Raw genomic sequence first — 26,393 nt, forward strand, 5'->3', positions numbered from 1 at the left:
TCTGGGTTTCCTAGACAAAACTTTTGATAATATCTTATTAGTTTTACAAGAATAAATATAAATATTTTCTACTCACATCATTTACTTATTTTCCTCTTTCCTTATGCACTGATCATTCCAAGAAATCTTGAATGGGCTGGGGATCTAAGCACTCATGTCATGTTAATAAAGATAGGATTGATATTTTATTTTGCATACTTGACAAAGAGAAGTAAAACTTGTAAAAAAGATGAACATTTTTGTCAAAGGAAAAATAAATAATATTACACAGAAAGAATAGAACTTCTTAAGCAAACTGGACAGTTAAGGCAAATAAATTTTAACAATCAGAAGCCCAGTAAACTTATGTATGTTCTCTTTTTGGGAAAACATGAAAAGTTTTGAAACATGTGGTCTGGCCTTCAAATTTTTTGAAAACTACAAATACTTTGTTTCTCCCCTAGAAAATCTGCTATCAAGTAATTGAGCCTTCTTGTAAATAGCTTTCTTCTGGGCGTCATCAAAAACATTGACTTTTAGGTCAGTCTCTCTATTAAATGGACGTCGTTCCTGTTTGGCACCTGCCTTTTCTTTCTTCTGGATAAAAACAACAAAACAGGTCAAACACTTGGATTGCTCAAACACAAAACATTAATAAATTCAAACAAACCTTTTTCTCTTCTTTGATTTTCTTTTGATGGGCATCTAAAAGGGATTCCTTGGATCTCTTATGTTTTTTAACAATAGTCTCCATTGATTTGTCTTTACTTGACATTTGTTTGGATATTCCGGCTTTCTTCACATCCTCTGTAGTAGAAATGCCGAGTTCAAACTGAAAATATAGAGGGAATATATCAAGTAAAAAGTTAATTCAGCACAGTTTTCTTCTTCAAAACAAAAATACTGACCCGTCGTTTGGCTTCTTCTTCCTTGCGAGCTTTATCAGCAGGCGTATCAGTCCACATTGATCGATCTGCTCCTTTCTCTGGAGCTCCACGAGCTCGGAAACTTCTGGGTCCCAAACCAAGGTCCACAGTACCTTCGGGAGGCAACTCTAGCATCCATTCCTCTCGTCTTGTGGAAACATCAGGCAAATCCTAAAAACACAAAAAAAATAATAAATAATTGTTTTTCATTTTTAACATTCTATCAAAATGCAGAATCGACAAAAACAAAACACAATCAATTATCATTACCTTTTCCTCCATTTTTCGTTTGATAGCAGCAGCATTTCTTTCTAGCTGGGCCTGAACGTTATAGTTCTTGCCGCTTTTTATCATTTCTTCAGGTAAAAGTGGTCCTACAACTTCATCATCACTGCTAGCATTACTCATCTTTTCATCCAATAGGTCAAGATCCATTCCTGGGGGAAGCGCAGGGCCCAATGCTGAACGTTCTTTCAATTTGGGAGGCAGGACAGGACCCACTGATTTCAACTCTGTTTCACTGTCAGAGCCTTGGTCTTTCTTCAAATGAGGAGGAAGAGCAGGTCCAATTTGATTGGAACTCATCTTGTGTGAGGGAGAAGGTGGAACCACTTTGATATTTCGTTCTTGATTCAGGAGCTGAGGAGGGAGGGCAGGCCCTATACTGTCATCATTGTCACTGTCTTCTTCATCAATTTCCACTTTTGCACAGAGATTAGGTGGAAGAGCTGGCCCTATTCTATCAGCATTTTCGTCACTGTCTTCATTGATTTTCACATTTTTACGTAGGTGAGGGGGTAAAGCTGGCCCTACATTGTCATCATCGTCATTCGTTTCGTTGATAGGAATTTGGTTTCTAAGGTGGGAGGCAAGGCTGGCCCTATTTCAATATTTTGAGTGAGGCTTTCCTTTCCTCTGGTTGGTTTGGAAGTTTCAGAGTCACTTGAATCACTGTTCAGGGATTTTGTTCTGGTCTGATCAAATAAATGGGGAGGTAAAGCAGGTCCTATCTGACTGCTGTCGCTTATCTTGGGGCCTTTATGTGGACTCACCTCATCTGTTTTCGGTGATTTTGATGATTCTGGTTCCAATTCTGAGGTTTCAGACTCAGGTTCACAGTCCGAATCAGGTTCTTTAGTCCATTTCTGATTGTCAGAGCAACTGTCGTCAGATGACTCTTCAGTATCGGTGTTGTAAGTTCGATCAGTTTTTGATCGTTTATTGCGCTTTGAAGAGCCTTCATGTCTCTGTTTTTCTGCTTGCCCTGCACGTCCACTTGAGGGTCTGGTTCTTTCTTCTTCCTCTCTTTTACCCTTAGCTCTAACATGATCCCTCTCTGAAGTATAATAGCTTGCCCTGTCCCTGTACTTCTCTCTGTTATACCTATCCCTGTCACTGTCCCTTAGCCTGTCCCTATCATCATACTTTTCTCTGTGCTTCCTCCTGTCATCCCATTTGTGCCTACTCCTCTCTTCATCTTGTGTCCTGTACGAGCTACTTCCTGCATCTTCAAGAGTATTCCCGTGGCTTCTCCTCATGTGAGGCGGAAGGGCAGGTCCAACATCACGAGAAGACATAGTGACGGATTCTGAAACAAACGTTAATAGGAGCGGTAATAAAGGAGTGATAGTCCCCTACATGTTTTAAAGGTGGCAATATCAGGTACATATATTAAGATGACCTTCTTTTAACAACAATGAAGTTTATTATTTCAAGAAGATAAAGGTACAGATATGTAGTATAAACTGCCTCACAGTTAAAGAAATTGAAAATGAGGCACTTCAGCTGAATTCACCTACACTCTAAGAACTGCTGTCACTGACCACATTTTCCATTAGGGTAAACGCAAAATAAAATTGGTTTTAAAAAAGACATTGAAAATTCATTTAAGAATTATGAGGTACTGACAAAGTAACCGACGGATAACCCACATTCTTCCAGACTGCTGGCTAAGTGAAAAACAAAATTCACAACACTGTTGCAATAATTTATTTAAAAGATAGGTCAGGAGATAAACGAGGACTAGTCAACAAATATATTACAATGCTTTCTTTGAACTCGCTAACATTTTATTTATTTTTTTTGCACTGTACTGAATAGACTTCATAATGCCAGCAGTGAAAATGCCTTTAATACTCTGTCTTACACTTGAAGCCCATACTATATCTTGGAGTCTGTCTTGTAATATTGAACTACATTCGGGATCATGGGCTACAGCTCGTAGAACGTCTTCAGTATCTTGGCGTAGGTTCCCACTCCCTCGATTCCAAAAGCGAACTAATGCTCTTTGAGGGGTTCTAGGGAGTTGATTAAGATGATGTAGTTTGGCCAAAGTGCCTGGATCTTGGCAGCAGAGCCCTGACTCTTGGACATCCATATAATCATGAAGGCTTCTGATAATTGGTCGATAAATTGCTTGAAGTAACTCAAACTGTGGTTCTAATATATTATCTACTTTGTTTTTGTCTTCACCAAATATCATTCGAAAATCTCCTTTATATGACAGTTCTATGATTGTTCTGTACAAAAGTTTTTCAGTGAAATGTTCAGGCAATAGTAGCAAAGCACAATGAACAGCACTATGTAAATTCTTCTGAAGGGCAGAACGTAATTCTGAGTCACTTGTTGGTCGTACAACTGTGACGGGCTTGTGCAAACGGCCCGCAAGATAAAGTTGACTCCAGTCCAGAAGATCAGACACAAGTGATGATTGCGACACAACACCATATTTGATCATCACATTTTCGGAAGGAATTGGCACCAAAGTGTTGAAATATACCTTGGCTCCCCAATGGTCTTGATAGGCAGCAACAGAGCTTTCACCCAACCACTTCAGAAACGAGTAATGGGTGGGGTTCATTTCAATGTTCTGTTTGTGCCAACTGTGTGAGTCATTAACAGCGAAAATAAGGTCGATCATATTGGAGCTCTTGGAACTGACTCCCGCCTGCTTTATAACACCAGATCCATAAGCAAAGCAAAAATTTATGTCTGGTGGGAATAATGACAGTATTCGTGAGTAGGCAGGAGCTACCCCTGCAAGAGCTTTGGAGACAGCCATCGTTTTCGGAGAATTTCACAAGGAGATGATGCACCTCACAAATCCTTTGAGGTGACTAGCGACAAAGAAGTAAATATCCCGATCCTTTGCCAAACATTAGAGTAAACTGGCAAACCTAACCTAACCTTCTCACCTGCAGCGGACAAGTCGAAGCCCACCGAATGTTTTCGTTCAGCTTCTGTTCTTCTCTCTCGGTGAAGATTTTTGCTCTGCGCTCCGCGTACATGTGCCCGCCCGCCCCTTTCGTTTCTGTTTCGTTTCAAGCGTCGGCTGCTTGCTTGAGTTTGAGTTGTGCGTTCTCTGTCTTGTCTAAAACTTGTATTTATTTCGAATGAATGTAACGTTTGTCGGTATTTCGACTAAGTCGTTAATTTTGAATGTGCTAACACGCTTTTTATCATTTCATGCTGTTTAGAAACTCAGGGATGCGTTAATTCTGCTCATTTGGATAGCCTTCCTTGCCTGAAGATGGTCTTTGACTTTGATAGGCCCTTATTTTTGGTGCAAAATGTGCTTTCAAGCTTCAGCTATTCCTTACATGAGCTTACAGGTAAGTACTTAATGCTGCAAAATATCCTCATCTTTAAAATTTTTGGATTGTTATTCTTCTTTTTACATGTTCTTTTGCCCAATTTTGAGTACTAATTTGCTGGATCCTTGTCTTTCAGATGAAGAGAAATATATCGAAATAAGCAAGGGGCTTGCGGAAGCATTTAAGGACCTGCCAAAGGATTATGACATGCGCAAAGTATTTCTGTTTCTACTTCTGAACAGTGATGCTGATGTAATAGACTTGGTCGCTGAAGATGAGAATTTTTGTCATTTAATTGGCACTGTAAAACCGATTTCTTTCATTTTGACTCTTAGATTGATTTTGCAGTCAGGGGGCTCACATTTCTTGCAAGACTTAATAGCTTTTGGCCCTTTTGCCTTGTCAACATCTGTGATAGATTCTATCTTGAGTGCAGACGAGTTAAGTCCTCAAAAGTCTGTCGATGTGGAGTTCATTTTAAATTTAAGTAAATCATGTTTCCGAAGGATGACTCTCAACACTAGCGAAAGTGCTGTGATTTTAGAAAAGTTTTTTAACTACTTAGTGTTATTTCAGAATTATGGTTATTCTTCACTTCCAAATGATAAACCATATCCTTGCATGAATGAGGATTTGAAGAAAGGATTGCATTATATTAATAACTTGCACCTTTATGAATTCACTTTGAAAGAAAATGTGACTCTGGACCAGGGCAAGTGTTGGGAGGGCTATGCGATGCGCTGTGCCACAAGCAATGATAGTGCTGTCTGTAAGAACCTTCAGCCAAGAAGTGTAGATGAACTAATTTGGAGTTTTAGAAGTGTCATTATATCAAACTTAAATAAACTTCTCCGAGAACTAACAGTTGACAATTGGATGGGAATGGCAGAAGTGACATACTACAATGGAGATAAGACTCTTCAAAGAACTCTAGGTGAAAAAACTTTCCAGTTTTTGGAGCTGCTTGAAAAATTGTCAGATGATCCAAGACTTCCAGACCTCCCGGCTTACCTTGAAGCTGCAATGCCATTTGCTATGAAACCAGAACTTAAGGTTGAAAAAACTGAAGATCTCAGCATGGATGAAATGAAATCAAGATTTTCTTGCCCAGTTGGCAGGAGTTCGAAGCTGATGAAGCTATTTTTAACATGTCCGGATATCTTTCAAGATGATGAGAAATTGGGAATAATCCGAGATAACTGTGATCTGCTTGATAAATCTGATGTTGAACTTATTTTGTTTTCTGTTGTCCAAATACTTAAAGAAGGAAATGTCAATCCTAGTCAAGAAGAGATTTTGAAAAGTCTGTCTTATCAAAGTACAAAGTATTTGACATTAGAAAACATCTTGGAAGTAAAACATAATTATTTACACTGTTTTGGAATGGAGAGTTACCTATCAGGTTCACAGTTCATTCCAAACCTCCTAGGTGCATTTAATAAATTATCCTTTGAACAAGAGGATATTTCTGAAGAGGTGAGCTAGCATCTTTACCCTCTTGTGATTTTTGAAATACCCATATAAACAACCTTTGTCTACTCTTTCTCCAGTGGCGGTGTGAATTAATCCGTCTATTTATTCTGGATCCTGCTTCAGTTATCACAAAAGCTCTACAAGTTGGGGTTAAGAGCCCAACCTTGCAAAGAAAAATTGCTGAAGCACTTTTTATTCTGAAACCAGAGTCTCAAACTATTATTCATGGATGGGTTTCTGAACTAACAGACTGTTGTCAGTTCATCCGGAGTGAAATGGATGCTTTTCCCAAATTTGTAAGTCAAGCTGTGAACATCTTCAGTATAAATTACAGTCATTTGAATAATTTTTCTTTGTTATAGGCATTGGAACTGTGGAGGAAAGATATTTTGTGTAAAGAGGAATTTTTGAGAAAGCAAGTAATCTCTGGCATTTGCAAAGCAATGTTTGCAAATGATTGGAATATGATTTCAATGTGGATCACCTCCATGCAGGTTTGCTTCCTGTCAGCCCTCTGATTATTATCCTTTCATAAACAAATACTTCTATTATTTTCTTAATTTTTTTACAGTTTTTGTTGGAGGAAATAATTAATACATCTGGTAAAGTGGGCAGCATAGCTGTTCTGTTAGTCTACATTGGTCAGGTGTTGGAATATTGTCAACAATCTATTGAGGAATTCAATTGGGGCTGCATGTCTGTCCGTGGCCAAGCTTTGAAAATTATACAGTTTTTAAAATGTTTCCAACTTTCAGGTGTGGTTTCCTTGGGTCTATGTTTGGGCATAGTTTTTAAATTTGAAACACTATAATAAAATTGTTCTTCCATTCCACAGAATTAGAAAAAGATTGGTTTCAATGCTACATAAGAAAGTACTCCGGAATGACCCTGGGCCAGTTAGAGGTGTTTTCCTCTGATGATCACCCAGCAAAGACAACTGTTAACTATGGCCTTTGTTTCAATGCTCAAGTGAAAACATCCGAATTTGCCGCTTATATTCTAGCTGAGGTAAGGATGGTTGTATTTTTAACATCTTTGGTGGTCTGCTACTTGTAATTAATTGAATGAGAGAAGGAAGGAATCATATGTGGCTCTCATTCTCTTTTTTCCTTCCCAGATGTTGTCATTTCTTTTAATGGATGAGTGGTGTGGTGTTGCTGATGCCCTGAAAAACCTTTTTGCTGAACACAATGACTGTTCCTACTCAGTCTTCCAGTCATTTCAAAAATCGATTATGTTACTTGTTGCTGCGTGTGGAAATGTGGACTTAAATGTTGACTCACCTCACCGATCCTGTCTAGATTTCTGTGTGCGCTGCTTAGGAACTGTCTTGAAGGTATCCTTTTTTATTCTGATATGGATTGAATGTTACTTGTTATTTGTGGAACTTTCTTTTACAAAATTTGTTCTGTTTCAGACCAAAATTTTACCTGACCTAAAAATGACTAACTATTTAGTGGTCCTTGAAGAAACACTTCACCTTCTTTGCAAGCTTCCCAGCAAAGTTTGGAATGAATCAGGAATGCACATCTTACCGGTTGTTGTTGATTTAATGAATAAAGTACCACCCCAAATAGAAGCCCTCAACACTCTATCTACCATCATAATGAATTGCCCTGTCAATCAAAGCCGTGAACTGCTTGAAGACAAATTAAAAGTCATTTTTGAAGATGCTATTTCTGAAGTGAGTGAGGTTGAAATGAATGATAGATGAGAGACTTCATCTGTAAATGCTGATATTTTGGTTCAGCCCAATTTTTAAATACTAAAAATAAAATAGGCCTTTCAGAACATGTATAAGGTGGTCATTTTTGTCGTGTTACTGTGTTCTATATTGTAAAACAAAATTCTATTCCAATTGTTTATTAAAAGCTTATTTCCATTACCGCACATGTAATGACATCTTCATTTACCCATTAATTACCATCTATGACGATCGAGAGAAAACAAAATGCTATTAAAGTGGGGAAAGGGCTCTGCACCAACTTCCCTGCAAGGTAGAAAGAGACCAAGCTTCCCTGAGCCTCACCGCTCCAGCCTCCAGCATCCTGGCTGCTGGCATCCTCGCTGGAGGAGCAAGGTGTGCCTGGTGTGCCGGGCAGAGCGGCGTCCAACAGGTGTCTCAGTCGGACCGGGGCCGCCGGGGCGGAGACGGGTGGAGAAGGGTGAAGCGGGGGCGGTGGTGGGGGCCTCGCTTGCCTCTCGGCACCGAGCCGCGGCCGCGGCGTGCGGCGCGGTGCCGGGCGCACGGGGGACGGGTGGGACGGGCGCCAGTGTTGGGCTTGGAGCCGACTCGTGCGCACGCCGCACGCTGCGCCCGTCGCGACTGCAGCCGACCCGAGGCAGCCGGCATCTCGTCAAGCTAGGCCCGTGCGGACCCGCCGATTCATCCATTCACTCCTCGGAAACGGAAACGGATCGGCACCGAGACGCGCCGACGCGCAGCCGAGTGCACCGCGAGTGCCGAGGGGATGGCTGACACGAGTCGCGAGTGCATCGACTAGTGCACCAGTGCAGTGTGTGTTGTTGTGGTGCTGCGGCGTGCGCTGCCGCGTTGCCCTAGCTTGGATTAACCACCACCCCCGCCGCAGAGCGCAGAGGACACTGTCCTCTAGACAGTCACGATGCCCTCCAAGAAGCAGTACAACCTGGTGCCCAACGACGACGGCGACACCCGGATCCCGCTGCACTCCGACGAGGCCTTCCACCACGGCATTACGTTCCAGGCCAAGGTGTGTGTGAGTCAGCGGCTAGTCGCGATGCAAGTGATGTCACTCCACCGTCATCCTGCCAGGCCGCGGCACGCGTTGCATCCGCGTGGGGATTGGCCAGCCTGACGGCCAGGATGGACCAAACCGCCAATTGCCGCAGTCCGTGGAAATGCCTGTTCCTGTTCCGGTCAAGCCTGCGACGGAGCGACGGAGTGGGGGCGGCCGGACCGTTACTGTATTTGGCGCGGCTAGCGTTCCCGCCAATTTCTAGCCGCTCTAGCTAGCTCTAGCTCTAGCGGCCGAGCGGCCGTTCCGGACGGGTGGCGCGGGGCGGCGGGGCGCTGGGCCCTAGGCGGGGCCCTGGGCGGGGCTCGGCTCGGATGACTCAGGTGTGTCTGGAGAAAGGGCCTGACGGGCCGGGCCCTGCCCAAACGACCGGCCCATGTGCTCCGACGTCCCTGCGTGCCCTGCGTGTTTGGAGTGTGTCAAAGACTCGGGGCCGAAATGACCGGTTGCTGCAAACGGCCGCGGACTGTGTCGCTGGAGACTGCAGGGGGAATGACCATCCGACAGACCCCTTCCTCGAAAAGGGAATTCGATGGGACAGTGTGGTCACCGCGCGCCCTGGATTTGGCGCGTTCCCAAGAAGCGACGCGGGTATTTGAACCCTCGGCCAAGCCTCGGCCAAGCCTTGGCACTGGAATGGGCAGCCAATGTCGCCGAGGGGAGGGGAGGGGGAGGGACGTGCTCCGTGCTTTCGGGGCCAGAGCACTGACAACCAGCTGATTGTCTGTGTGCGCGGTCAGCGAGTCAGCGCATTCTGCACTTAGCGCGCTTGGACGCACGGACAGACGGACGGACAGACAGACAGACAGACAGACAGACAGACGAGACGGATAGACAGGTAGCCAGGCGGAACCGCGGGCGCTGGCTGTGGCGTATGATTGTGCAGATGTCACTTTAGCCAAATGACGGTGATTGGCTGCGTGGCCGGGCTTGCCGCGCTTCCGCCTTGTTGAGCTGATTAGTGTGGGCCTGGCTCCCCATTAGCCATTTGTCGATTCGGGGCAAACAAGGCAACTTGTTGCGCCGTGCGCCGAAAGACAAAATTAAAATTGCCTCTTTCGACCCCAGCTTGATTTGAACTGTGTGGCCAGCTGGTCGTCGGGAGTTGCCACCGGACTTCCCCCCTCGCCACGCGGGAGGGTTGTCATCTCATCCGGAGCAGTGGAGCAGACGGTTCAGCACTCGGCGCGTTGCTTCTCGCACGGCCGAAACGCGCTGCGGACGCGGGCGGCAGCAGCAAAAATGAGCAAAATCCCCCTGCCTTATTTCCGGCAGAATTTTTTTTCTCGTCATTAGCGGCGGCCAGGTCCGGGTTTACGGTTTTTGGTGCGTAGACTGCGTAGACCGCCGTAAGCCCCGAGCCCCCTCCTGACGGACAGGCCGGCAGCGTGTCAAGTACAGCGCGGAAGGGCTAATGCGGGGAGAAGAGAAAAATGGAGGGAAAATGAAAAGGGGAAAAACGTTATTGGAGAAAGCGCGAAGGCGGTGTGATCAGGGCGTGAGTAGTTCGAGCCGCATCATGCTGCGGGAGACGGGGGGGGGGCACTAAAAGCCCAAGGCGGCTGCTGCGATGCAGCGGCACCAGCTCTGGCCACATCGCGTCGTCGCGTCGCGTCACCCGTCCAGTTTTCCTTACAATGGGGACAACAAGTTTGGAATTTATCGGACCGGCCAGCGCGTGTCGCGGTGCCGTGCGTGCCGTCGGTCACGCCGGGGCGGGGCGGGGCGGGGCGGCGAGGGTGTTCCCAGGCAGTGCTGCCAACGCATAACGCCCCTATAAAGACGGACGGGGCCTCGTTAAACTGACGGTAGGTTGGCAGCACTGTGTATATATACGGGCCGGGCACTCATGCCGACCACATCAGTCGGCGGGGCGGGGCGGGGCGTCGCAGTGTTGCCAACGCAGGCCGGCGGCGACGCGCGGCGACGCCACCGCGGACCTGCAGCACGGCGGCGGCGTCGTCGTCCTCGTCATCGCCAGCCCGCTCCGTTACCGCCGCCGGCGTCCCCGGCAGCCGAACGCGACAATGAGAGCGCGGTGTGGATGGACTTCGTGGCGGCGGAGCCGGGCGAGGGCCTCGGGGGCCTCATCGCGAGCCCCTTACTGTCGGGATGCTCATTGCTGCCTTGCTGGCGGCACGGCCGCGATATCGACAGGTTCGGAGGCTCGGTTTGCAGCGATACGGCGATGCCCTGGCCATGCCCTGGTGATGCTCCCTGTAACCTGGACCGGCGTTGGCGGTTGCGTGAGCATTGGAGGTCTACAGCTGACTGCGCCTGTGTGTGTGCGTGTGTGTGCGTGTGTGTGTGGCATCCGGCGCGTGGAAGGGGGGAGCGAGGGGACGCCGGCGCGCACCTGGCTTCATGCCTGCAGACTGACTCCGAGCGTCGTCGCTCTGTCCCTCTCGCACTCGTGGGGCGTCCAGTGTGGGTGCGAGAGAGACAGCGCGACGACTCTCGGAACCAGTGTGCTGGAGAAGGGGGCTGTGTCGGGGTGTGTCGATGGCAGGCCACTGCCGTGTGCGACATCGCGTGTATTTATTTTATCTAAAACTTGCTTTCAATTTTAGCCTTGGCGTATTTTCCCAAGGCGGAGCAACGCGCGCCGCTTGCGACGGAGTGCTCTCTTTCTCTATTTTTAATTTTTTCCCTTCCGTGGGAATGAAGCAGGGTGCAGAGTATGACGCTGCCGCTTCCATGGCGCACCAAAAAAATAAATAAATAGACGTTAGTTTATTTCTAGCCGTGTACTCGCTGTCGCGCGGTTATTTAGTTTTGTTTCCGAGAGGACTCGGACGCACTAACTGCGGTTTTAGCGAGGGGGTCCATCACTCTCTCTCACACACACGCACTCACGCGGGGCGAAAAAGGAGTAAATGAAAGCAAGGTTGGCAATAACACGAGTGAATTAGCGGGCTGCTGGTTTTTAGGTCGACTTTGTTGTGCGTCCGTGCTGCTGAATTCAGTGTAATGGAGTCGCAGGGAGAGGGTTGCCCAGCCCAGCCAGCACTGGCGAGCATGAATATGCGAGAAGCGACCCCTTTCCTTCTTTGACGTGTTTTGTTACTTTTGTTGTGAATTTTATTTTTCGGTCAGTTTTTTTTCTGTCCGCTGGCTGCCGCGCACCGGTTGCTGTCCACTCGGCCGTCAACGAAGGGGGCGCGCGCGGAGCGCCGAGCATCCCCGTGCAAAAAGGGGTTCGAAAAAATGAAGAAAAATGGACCGCCGGCGCCGGTGTTCGAACCCGTGACCCTCGGGTGAACACGCCGGGTCAATTACAGTGTGTCGCCGAACGGCGAGCAGGCAGCGGCTCGCGTCTTTATGGCGCGTGGCTCGGCAGTAAATGCGGAATGAGCCGCGCCAGCCAGCCAAGCAGCCTGCACTGTAAGCGCGAGCTGGCGATGCTGGCGACCGGTAGGCCGGCCGGGTCCACGGGGTCCACGGGGAATGACGATGACAACAACAAAAACAACAACAAAACGGCAGAAAACCGTGGCGACGAATACTGATTCCTTCGGGTGTTGTCGCGCTGTAAATAAGTAATCATTTTTTCCCCTCGTTTTTTTCGGTTTCGGTTCGGTCACGCGCGGCGGTAATCGGAAATAAAAGTGAGGCCGAGGGGTCGCTTCCTGCGCACGCGCACGCCAGGCACGCCGGTCACGTCTGTGACGCGCACACATCGCGCCCTCGCCTGTCTGTCTGTCTGTCTGTCTGTCTGTCTGTCTGTCTGTCTGTCTGTCTGTCTGTCTGTCTGTCTGTCTGTCTGTCTGTCAGCCTGTCTGTCTGTCAGCCTGTCTGTCTGTGCTGTCCGTCCGTCCGCTCAGCCCAAAATCCTCCACGTCCTCCTCGTTGATCGCTTCTCGCCTCATAAGGCAGGCCCGGGCAGGCCCCGAAAGGTCCCTCCGTTCCCACGCGATGAGCTGCCGCGCTGCCGCTCGTGGCGTTTATCAAACCAGCAGCAGTTAGTGTGTAGCGATGTCGAGCGATGTCGAGCGATGTCGCTTCCTGCTCCGGCCGAGTGGACGCGCCGCGCCCGGCCAGGGCGGCCAGGACATGTGCCAGCCGACTCATCGCTCTGTCTTTCTCGCACCGACAGGGGACGCCCCCGTGAGTGCGAGAGAGACAGCGCGACCCGCCAGGCAATCGAGGCGATAAAGCGCTGGATCTCAGAGCTTCGGTTCGATGAATAAAACAGTCTGTTGACGCGCTGCCGCCCGACGCCGACGCGACGCCGAGCCGTGCGGTCGCGCGCCGGGCATTTCAACGAGGGGAGCGAGACTCGGGGCGAAAGTGACCAAGGGACGAGGTATTTCCGTCCCGGTGGGTTGGCAGCACGGCGCGGGGCGGCGCGGGGCCGAGCGCCTGGACGCGGCGGGGTAGGCCACCCGCCACACAGAGGTGCCGCTGTGTTGCCTACTGCCCAGGCGGTCTGAAGCGAAGCAGCAGTATTGCGTTCTCAAAGGCGGCGCTGCGGCGTCTCCGAGTCAGGTTCTCCTCGTACACGGCGCGCCGCGGCGCCAAACCAAAGACACTGCGCGGCGGGCCGGAGACCCGAGGGCCGGAATTTGCGTGGCGTTGGCTGCGGTAAAAGTGAGGCGAGAGGCGGGCCAGTCTTCCTTCGCTAATAAGTCGTCTCGGTGGCACTGTTGAGACGCGGCATTGTGTTCGTTGGCTCGGCTCGGCTCGGCTCGGCTCGAATGGCGTCTTCATTAGGGCCCATCGCGCTGTCAACAGTAGGCCCCCCTCAGACGTGTCAAAGGCCCCACACCGCCCTCAACGCAGCAAATGTCGCAAAAAAAGAAAAGAAAACTCGAAAAAAGAGAGGGAAGGCTGGCTGGCCGTGCCGTTAACGAGTGCGCGAGGTGTCAAACTGTCACGGAGAAAAGATAGGCCCTGTTTCGCCGGGAACCTTTCACGCCTTTAGAAGCTGCAAAAAAAGGGGAGGGGGAAAGAGGGCTCTATTTGCCGACGGAAACGGGCTCAGCGACGCAGATGGGGCGGCCGTCGGGCGGTGTCGAACCCGGGCCCGCGGAGCCAGAGGGCTTAAGTTACAGCGCCGTTACCCGCTGAGCCACCTGTCACGCCGTCACGCTCCGCACAGTGGCGGGTGTGCTTTTCGGCGCCGAATCGGAAACTTGTCTGTCATGAGTGTCGGCGTGTCGCCATGGCGTCGCGGTGTCGCTGTGTGTGTGCGGGACGCGGCGGGGCGCCATCGCGCCGCACTCTCCATGACTGTTGGCGGACAATGTAATGACCCGGAACACCAATTTAACGCTCCAGGGACGCTCTGGGCGGCTCTGCCTCGCCCCGCGCGCTCCAGCGTGCTGCAGGGCTGCGGGTTGCAGCGGGGCGCCTCCAGCGAGAGTCCTCCTTACAGCGCCCCAGCCAGCCGAGCCGGCTCCAGCTAACTCCAGCTAGCTCCAGCTAGCTCCAGCGAAGCGCGCACGGCGAGCACGTCTTGTCAAGGGAGCGCGTTTTTGAACGGCAGGAATGCTGGCGGAAGGATGGGGGCACTGCGACGGCACTGGCACGGCACTGTCACGGCAGGCAGCTCGCGAATGATGACGTCGCCATCCAGGCCAGGCAGGCCCCGAGGCAGGCCCCCTGCAGCGCCCGGGCCGCACTGCAGCAGCCTGCCGATGCACATGCACCCCGTCGGGGAGGCAGACGCCATTCCAGCGGAATGCTTTTTATTTTGGCCTGCTGCGCCTCGCGGTTCGCGGCTCCTTTTGGGGACTGGCTGATGCGCTGCGGCGCGTTTTTCCTTGCAGGTTCACTTATTTACCTGCGCGCATTCCGCCTCGGCCGCCTCGGTCCGGCTTCGGCCCGCCCCGGCCCTGCCATACCTCGACCCGCCTCGGCCCGCCTCGACCTGCCTCACGCGGCCGGGCCAGCCAGACCGCCGGGCCAGCCAGACGCGCCGCGCTGCAATATTCGCACACCAGCCCAGCCCCCTCCGCCACCCCCTTTGCCGCCCGCACATGAAATGGTAATCCCGACCGACGCGGCGAGCGCAGTTGACCGAATTCGGTGATTCCGTAAACGCGGCGCGATTTTGTTTGAAGGCGCGGCGCGTCGAGCGGCGCCGGGATGTCGGAGGCGCTAGCCCGTGGGCGGAAAAAAAAGCGAAAAATAAAAAGAAGAGCGCTCATTTGCACGTAAATGGCTTTGGCCCGGTCTCGAACCCACGACCTACGGCCCGGCAAGGGGGCAAGGGGGTGTTTATTTAGGCAGGCAAAAGGCTGCTGCTTCTTGCGCCGCTCCCGTTGCATGCTGATGTCTCGCTTCCAAGCAAAGCACGCGCGGGTGCCGCCGACTGACTGGATTGAGTTTTACCATTTTCTTCTCTTTCCTTTTCTTTATCACCTTCCAGTGGCTTGCGGTATTTCAGGGCCTACCCACTTTTTCTCTCTCTCTCTACTTCTTCTCCTTCTTCTTTTCTTTTTTTGCGGTGGCGGGGCGGCGGGCCCACAGTGGACACTGCAGACGAATGCGCAGTGCATTGGCCGGCATTGCCCCGGCGAGTCGAGTCGTGCGATTACCGAAGCGAGACAAAGGAACAGCAGTACCTAAACACGGCCGCTGCGCTGCCGCTGCCCGCCGCCTGCAACCAGGTCTCTCTCTCTCTCTCTCTCTCTCTCGCACTCGTGGGTCGTCCCGTTCGGGTGCGAGAGAGACAGACCGACGGGGACCCTCCCGTTCGGAATCGGCCTGGTGTTCAGCTCCAGCGCAGCGCGCGGCTGGAGCGGCTGGAGGAAGGAGTGGGGGCCGCGGGCGGGGAAGAAGGAGAGCGGGGGGGTCACGGCCAAGTTCACGCCGCCGAGGGGGAGGGGGGGGGGGGCGACGCGGGTACCGGCGGCCAGCACGGCCAGGTAGTGGGGTACCGCGCGCCAAGTGATCGCCTCGCGGGGGGAATATGGCGCGTCAGGAACACGTTTTCGCCGCAATATGCACACACACACACACACACACACACACTTGCACACATGCAAATAGACTCGTGTACACGCAGGCTCCACCCATAGTGTTCTTTCGCGGCGACAGTGTGCCGGCCACGACGACGTCGACGGCGGCGGTCGTTTTTTCTGGAAAATCTGAAGGTCACGGGTGCGGAAAAACGTTATGAAGACACCGGGCCGTTGTCGCGTAAATCACAGCGGGATTACGCGTGGCGTCGTCTCCCTCCCTTCCTCCCTGCGGCTGTCACCTTTTTTTTTTGGCGGGAAAAAGGTTGGCGGCGATGATAATGCGCGTGCCGGGAGGTAATCGCGGAAAACGACTGTGAGAGAGTGTCGTCGACGGGGAGGTAGGTGCGCGGGGCACGGCGGCGGACCGATGCGGCCGATCATGCTGCCGCTCTTGTTGTGCTTGGCGCGCGGCCAGGCCTGGGCCAGGCGATGTGCGGCGGACGCGCGGACGGCCGATGCGCGACTCCGCCGCCGGTTCGCCTCACCAGCCTCACGTCGTCGGCGTGGTTGCGTCACGGCGAGTCGAACAGGAGAGTGTCCGCCGTGGCCGCGGCGCGTGGCGGCGATTCATATGAATGGAGCTCGGCGTGGAGGGCGCGGCCCGACGGCCCGGTGACTCGCATAGTCGCTCCAGTCCTCGTAGAACAGCGGGCGGGGCGGGGCGGGGCCACACGACATGCCGTGCGTCACCCCGCCGTCGTGGAGGCTGTCATGGGCGCCGTGCACGCTGTTCCCAGGCGGCGCGGCGCGCCACTCCGCGAGGGTGCCGTTGTCACCCACCGGGACGACCGCACGCGGTGAAGGGGCTTCACCGTGCACCCCCGCCCCGCCCCGCCCCGAGAGGGTGTCAGGTCGCCCTTCTCGTATACGTGTGCTAATGGGTTTACCTAGCCGGACGTGTTGGAGTGCGTGGGTGTCTGTGTGTGTGTGAGCCTTGCCTGTGATGAATTGAAGTGGAGGAGGGTGGAGGAGGTCATGGGACGGGCTGGACCGTCCGCAGAAGCAGAAGTCGACCCGACGTTCAACACACCAAGTCCATTCTCTGGCGTCGGCCAGGGCCTCGCCTCGCCAGGCAGGGCGTGGCAGGGCGTGGCAGGCCGCGGCGTCGCCGGCGCTCCTAGCGGGGTTGCCTTGCGATTGCTTTCCCGTTGCCTTTCCTTGGCTTTTCCTTTGCTTCTGCGGCCACAATTGGTCCACTTTTCCTGTCGGCGTGAGGCGAGGCGTGTCACAGCGGGGAGGATGGAACCCACCGGTCACAAACGAAACCGTTCACAGCGCGACCAATTATTCTTTTCTTGGGGAGGGGGGGAGGAGGGGGGATAGCACTGTCTGGAAAAGGGTTGGTTCGGCCGCACGTGAAGGACCGAGTGGGGGGAGGGGGAAGGGTCCGGGCGAGAAAGGTGCCCTTAAAACCGTCACGAGGTTTTATGCACCGACACCACGTTCCACCACGCCCCGGCGGCCAACACGGCTTGAACCAATGTTTGCACGGGGTGGGGCATGGCGGGGCGGGGCGGGGCGGGGGGCACTCGGCCGGCGACTTCCGCCGCTCGCGCAGGGTTAAGGCTACGTGTGCACACAGACACGAAAACACACACACACACACTAACACACGGGGAGGCTTAAAAAAAAGAGGCCCGCGTGGCTATGGCGAAATGGAACGGCCGCCAGGGTCCAGAGAAAGCATGTACTGTGCACGAAAAGCGCGACGAGTGTGGTCACCTGGTCAAGCCGCGAGGCGTTTGCGAAAAAAAGTAAAACAAGGACAGAAAGACACTGACATAGTCCCATGTTTTGCTTGCTCCGCGGTCTCCAGAAGAATTCTTACCTTTTTTCTCCCATAGAAAACCTTCATATAATCAAAGTGTTTTTGAAGCGCATTTGAAAAGGGGTGACTCGAATCGCACCATGAACATTGTCTGCGCGGGCTCTCTACTCTGTTGGAACGGGCTGCTCCATGCCCACTGGAAAGAAACGGACGGTGTGTCGGTGATAATAGGCCAGTGGTTCTCAACCTTAGGGTCGCGACCCCAAGTGGGGTCGCGAAAAAATTTTAAGGGGTCGCGGCGAGGTAGCTGGGGTCGTGTTTTGGGCCGATTTTAAGCAGCCACTGCGTCTGATCCGAGGCGGGCATTTTGCTCCCTCAACGGGCAATTGGTCTTTGAACCTTCCTTTAGCATGCCTTTGTTACGGAGTGTGATTATCAGTCTTAGTTTGGGAGCAGTATTGTCTCAAAGTTTACCAAAACGGTCAGAAATGTCTTTGAAAAATCGTGTTTTGGGCCGATTTTAAGCAGCCACTGCGTCTGACCCGAGGCGGTATTTCGTCCTCCTTCAACGGGCAATTGGTCTTTGGACCTTCCTTTAGCATGCCTTTGTTACGGAGTGTGATTATCAGTCTTAGTTTGGGAGCAGTATTGTCTCAAAGTTGGCCGAAACGCTCAGAAATGTCTTTGAAAAACCGTTGTGACTGTTTTGGTCAACTTTGAGACAATACTGCTCCCAAACTAAGACTGATAATCGCATTCCGTAACAGAGGCATGCTAAAGGAAGGTCCAAAGAACAATTGCCCGTTGAGGGAGCAAAATGCCCGCCTCGGATCAGACGCAGTGGCTGCTTAAAATCGACCCAAAACATGATTTTTCAAAGACATTTCTGAGCGTTTTGGCCAACTTTGAGACAATACTGCCCCCAAACTAAGACTGATAATCGCACTCCGTAACAGAGGCATGCTAAAGGAAAGTCCAAAGACCAATTGCCCGTTGAGGGAGCAAAATGCCCGCCTCGGATCAGACGCAGTGGCTGCTTAAAATCGACCCAAAACATGATTTTTCAAAGACATTTCTGAGCGTTTTGGCCAACTTTGAGACAATACTGCCCCCAAACTAAGACTGATAATCGCTGTCCGTAACAGAGGCATGCTAAAGGAAAGTCCAAAGATCAATTGCCCGTTGAGGGAGCAAAATGCCCGGCTCGGATCAGACGCAGTGGCTGCTTAAAATCGACCCAAAACATGATTTTTCAAAGACATTTCTGAGCGTTTTGGCCAACTTTGAGACAATACTGCTCCCAAACTAAGACTGATAATCGCACTCCGTAACAGAGGCATGCTAAAGGAAAGTCCAAAGACCAATTGCCCGTTGAGGGAGCAAAATGCCCGGCTCGGATCAGACGCAGTGGCTGCTTAAAATCGACCCAAAACATGATTTTTCAAAGACATTTCTGAGCGTTTTGGCCAACTTTGAGACAATACTGCTCCCAAACTAAGACTGATAATCGCACTCCGTAACAGAGGCATGCTAAAGGAAAGTCCAAAGACCAATTGCCCGTTGAGGGAGCAAAATGCCCGCCTCGGATCAGACGCAGTGGCATGCTAAAGGAGGGGTCCCGTGGGGTCGTGAAACTTTTCCTGGGGGTCGCGGAAATTTTTGGCTACAAATTTGGGGTCGCGAGCCGAGAAAGGTTGAGAACCGCTGTAATAGGCGGCCGTGGCTCTTGGGCTGTTATCCCGGTCGTGCGTGCTGCTCTCTGGTTCTAAGGCTTGGCGCTTGGCGCGCTGGGCGCTCTGGTCGGCCGCAGCGTGCATACAGTGCAGCGTTCAGCCCAGCGTGCAGCGTGCCCTTTGGGACCCTTCGGCGCGCCCTTTTCACGATGCAACGGATTAAGGCGCGTGCGCCCATCGGGGGCTGGGGGCCCTTCCTGCCCTTCCTCGCTCCGTCTCGCTCGCACCCCGACGGCGGCCTGCGAGTGCGAGAGAGACGGAGCGACGGGAGAGCACTGTCCGCCTCGCGCTGCCCTTCCCGGCTCCAGCGCTCCAGCGGCCGCTCCAGCGAGTAACGCCTCTTTGTTGGTCGTGCTGGCTTTGTCTTTGTCCTGCCCGGGCCGTGCAGGCCGTGCCTGGCCGTGCCCAAGTCCGGGCCGGGTCCAGCAGGGCCGCGTGCGTCGTCGCGGCGTCGCTCGGATTCCGCGGCGCCCTCTTTTTATTGGCTGCTGCAGCTGGATCGCACTGTGTGAGTGTGTTTGTGTGTGTGTGCGCCCGTGGGGTTTCTCCTGACCTCCATGCACACTCTCTCTCACACACACACACACACACACACACACACACACACACACACACACACACACTCGCAGAGGAACTGCCCCTTTTTTGCGCCGGTTTGTTTGTCGTTGCTGCTTCTTGCCGCAGCACTCTTGCGGTTTGTTTCTGAATAAATGTTCTCTCGGCCCCGACCGATACACACGGCCGGCGGCCTGGCGGTGCTGGCCGCTAGTGGCCGCCATGTAGAGCACAGCCGAGCACAGCGGTCTTGGTCGGGGTCAAGACCGTCGAGACCGTCAGGACGGCGGCGCCAGCGAGACGGGACAGTCGTATAAGAGAACGGCAAGCAGCGGGGGCGGGGAGGGAGGCGAGGGGGGGGGGACGCTAATTGAAGATACCTGTACTCCCCGGGGGCGTGGGGCGCTGGGGCGCTGCGACGCGACCCGCGCTCCAGGCCGGCCGCCACAGCCGTGCGGCCCGGCGTGGCCGCGCGAGGTCGTCGCCACCCCCGCCCGCGGTCGCGTCACAGTCTTGTCGCGTCACAGTCTTGTCCCCCGGTCCCCCAGTCTTGTCGCGTCACAGCTTTTCCCTCCACCCCTTCGGCGTCCCCCGGCCTTTCCCCTTCTTCCCCGGGGGACGCGGGGCGCGTGGGAAACGCGTCGCCACGATTCGCGTCGCGAGGGCGAGCACGCCGACCAGAGCGACCACGCTGACCACGGCGACCAAGGGTCGGACCGAGGGTCGGGCCCAGTGCGCAGTCTCGGCGACTGGCCGGTGCCCCGGTACCGCTGGCGCGCTGGCGGTGGCTTCATTTGAATTGAATGCGACTAGACCGCCGGACTGCGGCGCGGGGCGGCGGGGCGGCGGGGCAGAGACGGTGAACTGTGGTGTGCCGGGCACGGGGCACGGGGTGCGTCTGGAAGGTCTGGAAGCGGCGCGCGGTCCCCTAGGAGTCCCCACCGCGCCTGTTCGGAGGCAGCCCTGGGTGGGGCGGGGCGGGGCGCCCCTCCTAGTGTCCCTCCCTGCCTAACGGAGCCGCGGGGACTCGATGGCCCACACCGGCCACTACCGCCGGCCCCACTGCAACAAACTAAATAAATGCAGAGATGAGAAACTGAACGCAGTACCAGTGTAGTGAGCAGGACGCCAACGCGCATTCCCGCCCTTGAATCATTCCGAAATCGTCGCCTGTCTGTCTAGACTTGCTGCTCCGCGACGTCCGCGACGCTGGCCGGCATGTTGTCGGCGAGGCGCCGGGCGGCCGGGACGGGACCGGGACGCACTGTGGCGACCGGCGGCGTCTCCCCGAGATAGCGACGGAGATACCGCGACGCTCTGCCGGGGTATTTTCGGCGGGGATGGCTCCGGTTTGGGGGGAGGGGGTGAGGGGGCCTAATCCCATCAGCCTTCGCTCGTGTGTGTGTGTGTGCGTGTGCGCGGCGCGTGCGTGTGATGGTGAGGGAGTGAGTGAGAGAGTGTCCCTTTCCAAAGTAACGATTGTGTGCGCACTCATGAAATATTGAACTTGTAATCCCTCGGGCTCTGCCAATTTGGGTGTGTTGACTCTAGCCCCCCCCCCTCCCCCACCCCGCAGCCCGCGGTACACACCACCAACGACCGCAGCGAGTTTTGTACAAACGCGCTCGCAATATTTTTCAGTGGCGTTTACCCCTCGCCGCCCCCAGTGTCGACGCTGCCAGCGCGCGACACACACACGCACACACACACGCACATGCATACACAAGGCACTTGGATTTCAATGCAGGTATGCATGTTGCGCCCCGGATACGAAAAAATGAGGGGTGAACCGTGAGTGCGTGCGAGCACGATGGGCGTTTTATTGATTCGTGGTGGAATCGGGGAACGCGCGCGGGAACGGCGCTTCATTTTGGGCGAAAAATAAAAAAGATGTTAAAAAGAAAATGGGAAAAAAAATGAAATAAAGAAAAATGAAATGACAGCAACGACGCTTGTCGCGGGTGATGACAACGCGCACGCGGTGCCAGCCAGTCGTGAATGGAGCGCTAATGCAGAATGCAGCAACGAAAAAAAACACAAACAACATCATCTCGATACATAATCGCGGAGCAGCAACAACAACAGCCTGCCTGCTGTCAAGGCTAGAGAGCACATGCCCCCTCCCCTTTTCCACCGCATGCACGCCTTGCACGCCGAGATGTCGTCTTGCCTCTTCTTGCCACCAGGCGCCGCGCCGAGACCAGGCTGCATTCCGCGGATCGCGACGCCAAATTCTTCACCGACAGACGGACGGATAGGCAGACAGACAGACAGACGGACGGACGGACAGACAGACGGACGGGACGTGGAGGAGGAGGAGGAGACGCTAGTGGCTGTAGTGTAGTGTTGGTGCATTATTGGCTCCTCGGCACCGCCCACCGGACGCACGGGACGCACACGCAGGCCTGGGCCGCCTGGGCGTGGCCGCCGTCGTGTCACGCACCGACACGCGTTCTAGCGCTGTCCCTCACGCACACGCACGCACGCACGCAGAGAGCAGAGGGCGCGACTTTCAAAGAGGCTTGCGGCTTGGCGGCCGAAATCGAAATCATCGATTCGGAGTACGGAGCGCTGCCGCTGTGTTGGACGACTGCAATCGTTCCTTACGCGCGGAGCGCCACGATGGATCGCACTGACACGCACGCACGCACGCACGCACGCACGCACGCACGCACGCACGCACACAGACACAGACTCTCACACAGCGTCAGCACAAAGCAAGGGCAATAGTGCGTCGATAACGCGATACGCGCAGGGAATAAGATGGAATCAATCTGGCTGGTGGAAACAGCAAGCCCCGTACCGCTGTCGCCGTTTGACTGAATTCCTGGGAAACCTGCCCCGCTGAGGAGGACAAGCCGCAACACCACCTCGGAACTCAGACCCCGCCGAGAAATGGAAATTTGCTCCAGAACCTCATTTGCAGTTCAAAAAGGGTTGCTAAAAATTGTCGACTTTTTTGGGGAGTTGAACCCTAGCCTTCGGCGTAGAATGTCATCGTCGCTACCGTCTCGGCCATGGATTCGCCTGCTGGTGAGTGCCGGCGCCACAGACAGTCATCATGCCGCCTTCCGGGATGACTGCACGCCATTGCGGTAATGCGGCACCGCGGGACTGCCTGCCTGCCTGTCCCACATTCGATCCGCATCCTTGGCTCTCGTTTTGCAAGCCATCTGCCAGTGTGCTCGCGATTGGACAATGGCCGGGCAGGTGTGTTGTGACACGTGTGTGACACGTGCGGTGACTCAGCGAGGTCCCCGCAGGTGCGCCGTGCAGTTACTCGCCCGGACAAGTGTCATTGCCAGTGTCTGCGTGTGTTCCCGTTATTGTTAAACGCAATTCATTCTGGATGAAATTTCTTCCCTCGTCGAGCGGTTTTGGCTCCCTGACTCAAGCTGACCAGGGTGGGTCCTCCACCGTCCGCCTTCCTCTCTGATTGGCTGAGATATTTAGTCTGCCTTTGGCCTCTGCGGTCGGTTCGCACCGGACGGTTTGCCGGGGGTCTGGCTCGGTTTGGCTCGGTTTGGCTGTACTGCCGGTGCCGGAGGTCTGCGGCCCGGCCTGTCCTGGGAGCACGATGCAAACACCACGGCCGGCCAACAGCAGGGACCGGCACAGACCGGCAGAGACCCCTCGCGGGTCCAACGCGGCGGGCCGGCGGGCCGCGGGGACGAGGAAATATTGTTCTCAAACTCGGCCAACTCCGCGCGGCCGGCGGGGAGGGCCCTCCGGTCCCCGGCCGGCCGAGCAGCGCCGCGCAGCGCAGCCGCCAGTAATTCGTGATTTGTGCTATTCCCCATCGTCGATGTGCCCGGCCGGCCGGCCGACCCCCGAAGGTGAAACGGTTTGTTTAGCAGCCCTTCACGGGTCATCGGCTCCATCGGGGTGTATCGGAAAGGCCCCCGTTGACGCGCGGCAGCAGGCTCTGTCTCGCCGGGGCGCGAGAGAGACAGAGCCAGCCTCAAACACGTCGCTCTTCATCATCTTCGGCTGCCGCGCCAAATAATGGTCACCCTGGCGGGGCGCGAACCTCTGCCTGTCGGCGTTGTTGGCGTCGCGGCCAGCGGGCGGACCCTAATGGAATTTTTGAGGGCTGCATGTTCCCGCCCCTGTTCCTCGCCGTCCCGGTAAATGAGTTTTTTATCGCTCGGGTGGCGCGGACGCTTCTCGTGTACTCACAGCTTTCACAGTTTTTCCGGAGCGATGCCCGCCAGCCCGGCCTGGAGCAGCGTCGGCGCAGTGACGGCCCAGCAGGCCATCTCTCTCGCACTCATAGAGCGTCCCGGCCTCCGCAGGGGTGGAAATGGCGGGAAATAGCCGTCCTTAAACACGTAGACCTGAACTGCTGACTGCCATGTTGGCCTGGGGATCGGTGTTGGCGGCGTCGGGCGGCGGGGATGCTGGAATCCGGAGACCGTCGTGAAGTGGCCGAGGCCGGACAGAGGCCGAGGCCCACTAATAGGGTCGTGGTGGCGGCGCTCTGGCACGCCGGGAATGGCGAGGCCGGGGCAGGCCGAGCTCGGCGTGCATGTGGGGGACGGCCAGGTCGCGGCCAGCTCTGGGACTGGCTTGGCGGTCTAGGACGAGGTCTAGGACGGGGTCTGGGACGGGGTCCGGGATGACGGCGGTCGGGACGGACGCAACCACAGCACGCCGCACGGAGTCCCTCGACGGCCTCTCACATTTCATCCGGCCTGGGGGTGCCATAAATATACCCCCGCCGTCAAGCTCGCCGTCAGGTGGCCCCGCAGCTCCGCACGTGCTTCCCGGCCGCTGCGGCCACGGCCACCCCCTCGAGGGGCAGTGGAATTCGCGGCGGCCGTGCTGCCCTTGGACGGCGAGGCCCTTTGCCGCCAGGCCCTTGGTCTGCAAGGCCAGGCCCTTGGGCGGCCACCAAGGCGCGGGGCGCGGCCGTCGCGTGCGCCGACGACGGCGTCGTCCGGTCCGGCGCGGCCGCCGGCGCCGCCGCCTTGACCGCCACGCGAGGTGCGCGTCGTCACGCGAGCAGGGCGCGGCCGCGGCGCCGGCAAGGCGAACGCGAACGCCCCCACGGCCACGGCGGTTGGCCGAGTCGGGCCGAGTCGGGCCGAGCGTGGTGGGAATGACTCCAGCGTTTACCGCCGACGCCGAGGGTGTGGGCGGCGTGGGCGTGCCCGCCGGCGACGGCGCCAGGCCTGCCCCCGGGACCTCCGGCCTGATAAGAAGCGAGTCCCGGAGTAATAAGAATGGCGGACGGGGGACGAAGCCGGCGGCGATGATGACGTCACCGACGACGCCGGGCTGCCATATTGGATTCCGGCAGTAAAGAAGTCCCGCTTTGATAAGAGGAACTCGTCTAATTGTAGCAAAGACGCCTGTGCCGCCGCGGGGCTTGGCGGGGCTTGGCGGGGTGGGGCGGCGCCCGCGCTAAAACAAATTGAAAATGCTCCCGAATCCAATAAGGGGAGCTTTCTCATCCCGCCCAATCATTGTGCGCAACAGCGCGGCCCGCTTGGCCGGGCTACGACGGCGAGGACGGCGAGGACGATCAGCACCGGCACGCCCAGTGAGTCTCCGTCCGTCCGCGTCCGACGGCCGCGCGGGCGGTCCTCAGCGCACATTTGTTCACACTTAGGCGGAAAAAAGCTGCAGGAAAGATTTCCGGAGTGAGAGGGCGGCCATTAGTCGCACGTGGCGCGCGGGAGTGACGAAGACGGAGAGAGACGGAGGCCGGGCCGGGCTTTGGCGCCTGCCTCGCGAGGCGCGCGCCGAGGCGGCAGCAGCCGCCCGGGGGAATAAAAATATATCTATTTATCTCGCTTTAACAAAGGGCCGATGGCTGGGAAAGTTTTCCCCTCCCTGTCTGCCCCTTGGCTGCTCTCGGCTTCTTCGCGCCATTTTTTTTTGTTTTGTTTTTCCGTCGCGATGTTTTTGTTTGTCGGCGGCAGGTGGCGCAGTGCAGCCGTCCCCCCGGGGAAAAAGGGGGGGGGGGCGATCCGTGGTGAAGATTCGCCGGTCCTGGCGAATTCGCGGTGCCTCGTTACCGATGGAGCAGGTCCGCATGGGAGGCGGTCGCCAGACAACGGAAAACTGGTGGCGTCAGCCTCGACAGTGGAGCGCCACGCCGCGGCTGCCGCGCTGCGCCGTCACAAGGGGATAACGACTGCGTGGGTGCGCGAAAAAAAAAGCTCGATGACATAACGAGAGGGCGGCTGTCGGGAATCGAACCCCAGGCCCGGATCGAGCGACCAGTTCCCAATTAGTCCGACCTTGCATCCAACTGAGCCACCGTGACGCTGACGTCTGCCAGGCTTCTGGATTATTTCTTTCAGTGAGACAGACAGCCACAGAAAGAAGGGGGTGGGGGAGTGTCAGCATGATTGCCAGTCTCCCTCAACACCGCCCCGGCACTGGCCGGCACTGCCCCGCCGTCGTGCTGGCCGCGGCGGGCCCTCCCCACCCCATCGCCTCAGAGGCGGAGCATGGCGAAGCATGGCGTAGCCAGGGCGTAGCGGCTCGGTCGGTCAGTCGGCTTTGAGTTCGTTTTCATGTCCGCGTGCGTTTCGCCAACCCTGCTGCGGGTGGGGGCTATTCTGGGACGAAACACACACGCACACACACACACACACACACACACACACA

The 26,393-nt window shown here is 55.0% G+C and overlaps 4 protein-coding genes across 8 annotated transcripts in view; 2 read left to right on the forward strand and 2 right to left on the reverse strand.

Annotated features, from left to right (window-relative positions):
- Positions 1-162: 162 nt before the first annotated feature.
- On the reverse strand, positions 163-4,224 carry LOC117639966 (GPALPP motifs-containing protein 1). The gene is given in 6 exon segments (XM_034376080.1): positions 163-576; positions 650-811; positions 888-1,076; positions 1,176-1,745; positions 1,748-2,493; positions 4,100-4,224. Coding segments are annotated over 5 exon segments (1,815 nt in total). The 5' UTR covers positions 2,483-2,493; positions 4,100-4,224; the 3' UTR covers positions 163-417.
- On the reverse strand, positions 2,880-4,093 carry LOC117639968 (phosphatidate cytidylyltransferase, mitochondrial). The gene has a single exon (XM_034376082.1). It carries the CDS (start codon positions 3,964-3,966, stop codon positions 2,944-2,946), a length of 1,023 nt encoding a protein of 340 aa, XP_034231973.1. The 5' UTR covers positions 3,967-4,093; the 3' UTR covers positions 2,880-2,943.
- On the forward strand, positions 4,170-7,863 carry LOC117639965. Of its 3 annotated transcripts, none has more exons than XM_034376077.1 (9): positions 4,170-4,257; positions 4,382-4,516; positions 4,635-5,974; positions 6,049-6,267; positions 6,334-6,465; positions 6,543-6,726; positions 6,807-6,979; positions 7,089-7,307; positions 7,389-7,863. In XM_034376077.1, the coding sequence occupies exons 2-9, from the start codon at positions 4,435-4,437 to the stop codon at positions 7,683-7,685; spliced, it is 2,646 nt and encodes an 881-aa protein (XP_034231968.1). In that variant the 5' UTR covers positions 4,170-4,257; positions 4,382-4,434; the 3' UTR covers positions 7,686-7,863. The 3 variants fall into 3 exon arrangements, with proteins under 3 accessions (XP_034231968.1, XP_034231969.1, XP_034231970.1); XM_034376078.1 differs by lacking the exon at positions 4,170-4,257 and adding an exon at positions 4,265-4,284; XM_034376079.1 differs by lacking the exon at positions 4,170-4,257 and having other exon boundaries at positions 4,500-4,516; positions 4,635-4,750; positions 4,834-5,974.
- Positions 7,864-8,257: 394 nt separating this feature from the next.
- LOC117640222 (carboxyl-terminal PDZ ligand of neuronal nitric oxide synthase protein) overlaps positions 8,258-26,393 on the forward strand; it is an 84,899-nt gene continuing 66,763 nt past the window's right edge. For all 3 annotated transcript variants that reach the window (XM_034376547.1, XM_034376548.1, XM_034376549.1), the window contains exon 1: positions 8,258-8,703. In XM_034376547.1, coding sequence (XP_034232438.1) covers positions 8,596-8,703 — 108 coding nt within the window. In that variant the 5' untranslated portion in view covers positions 8,258-8,595. The remainder of the gene's footprint in view (positions 8,704-26,393) is intronic.

Source organism: Thrips palmi, unplaced genomic scaffold (assembly GCF_012932325.1).
Source record: "Thrips palmi isolate BJ-2018 unplaced genomic scaffold, TpBJ-2018v1 HiC_scaffold_12, whole genome shotgun sequence".
NCBI lineage: Eukaryota > Metazoa > Arthropoda > Insecta > Thysanoptera > Thripidae > Thrips > Thrips palmi.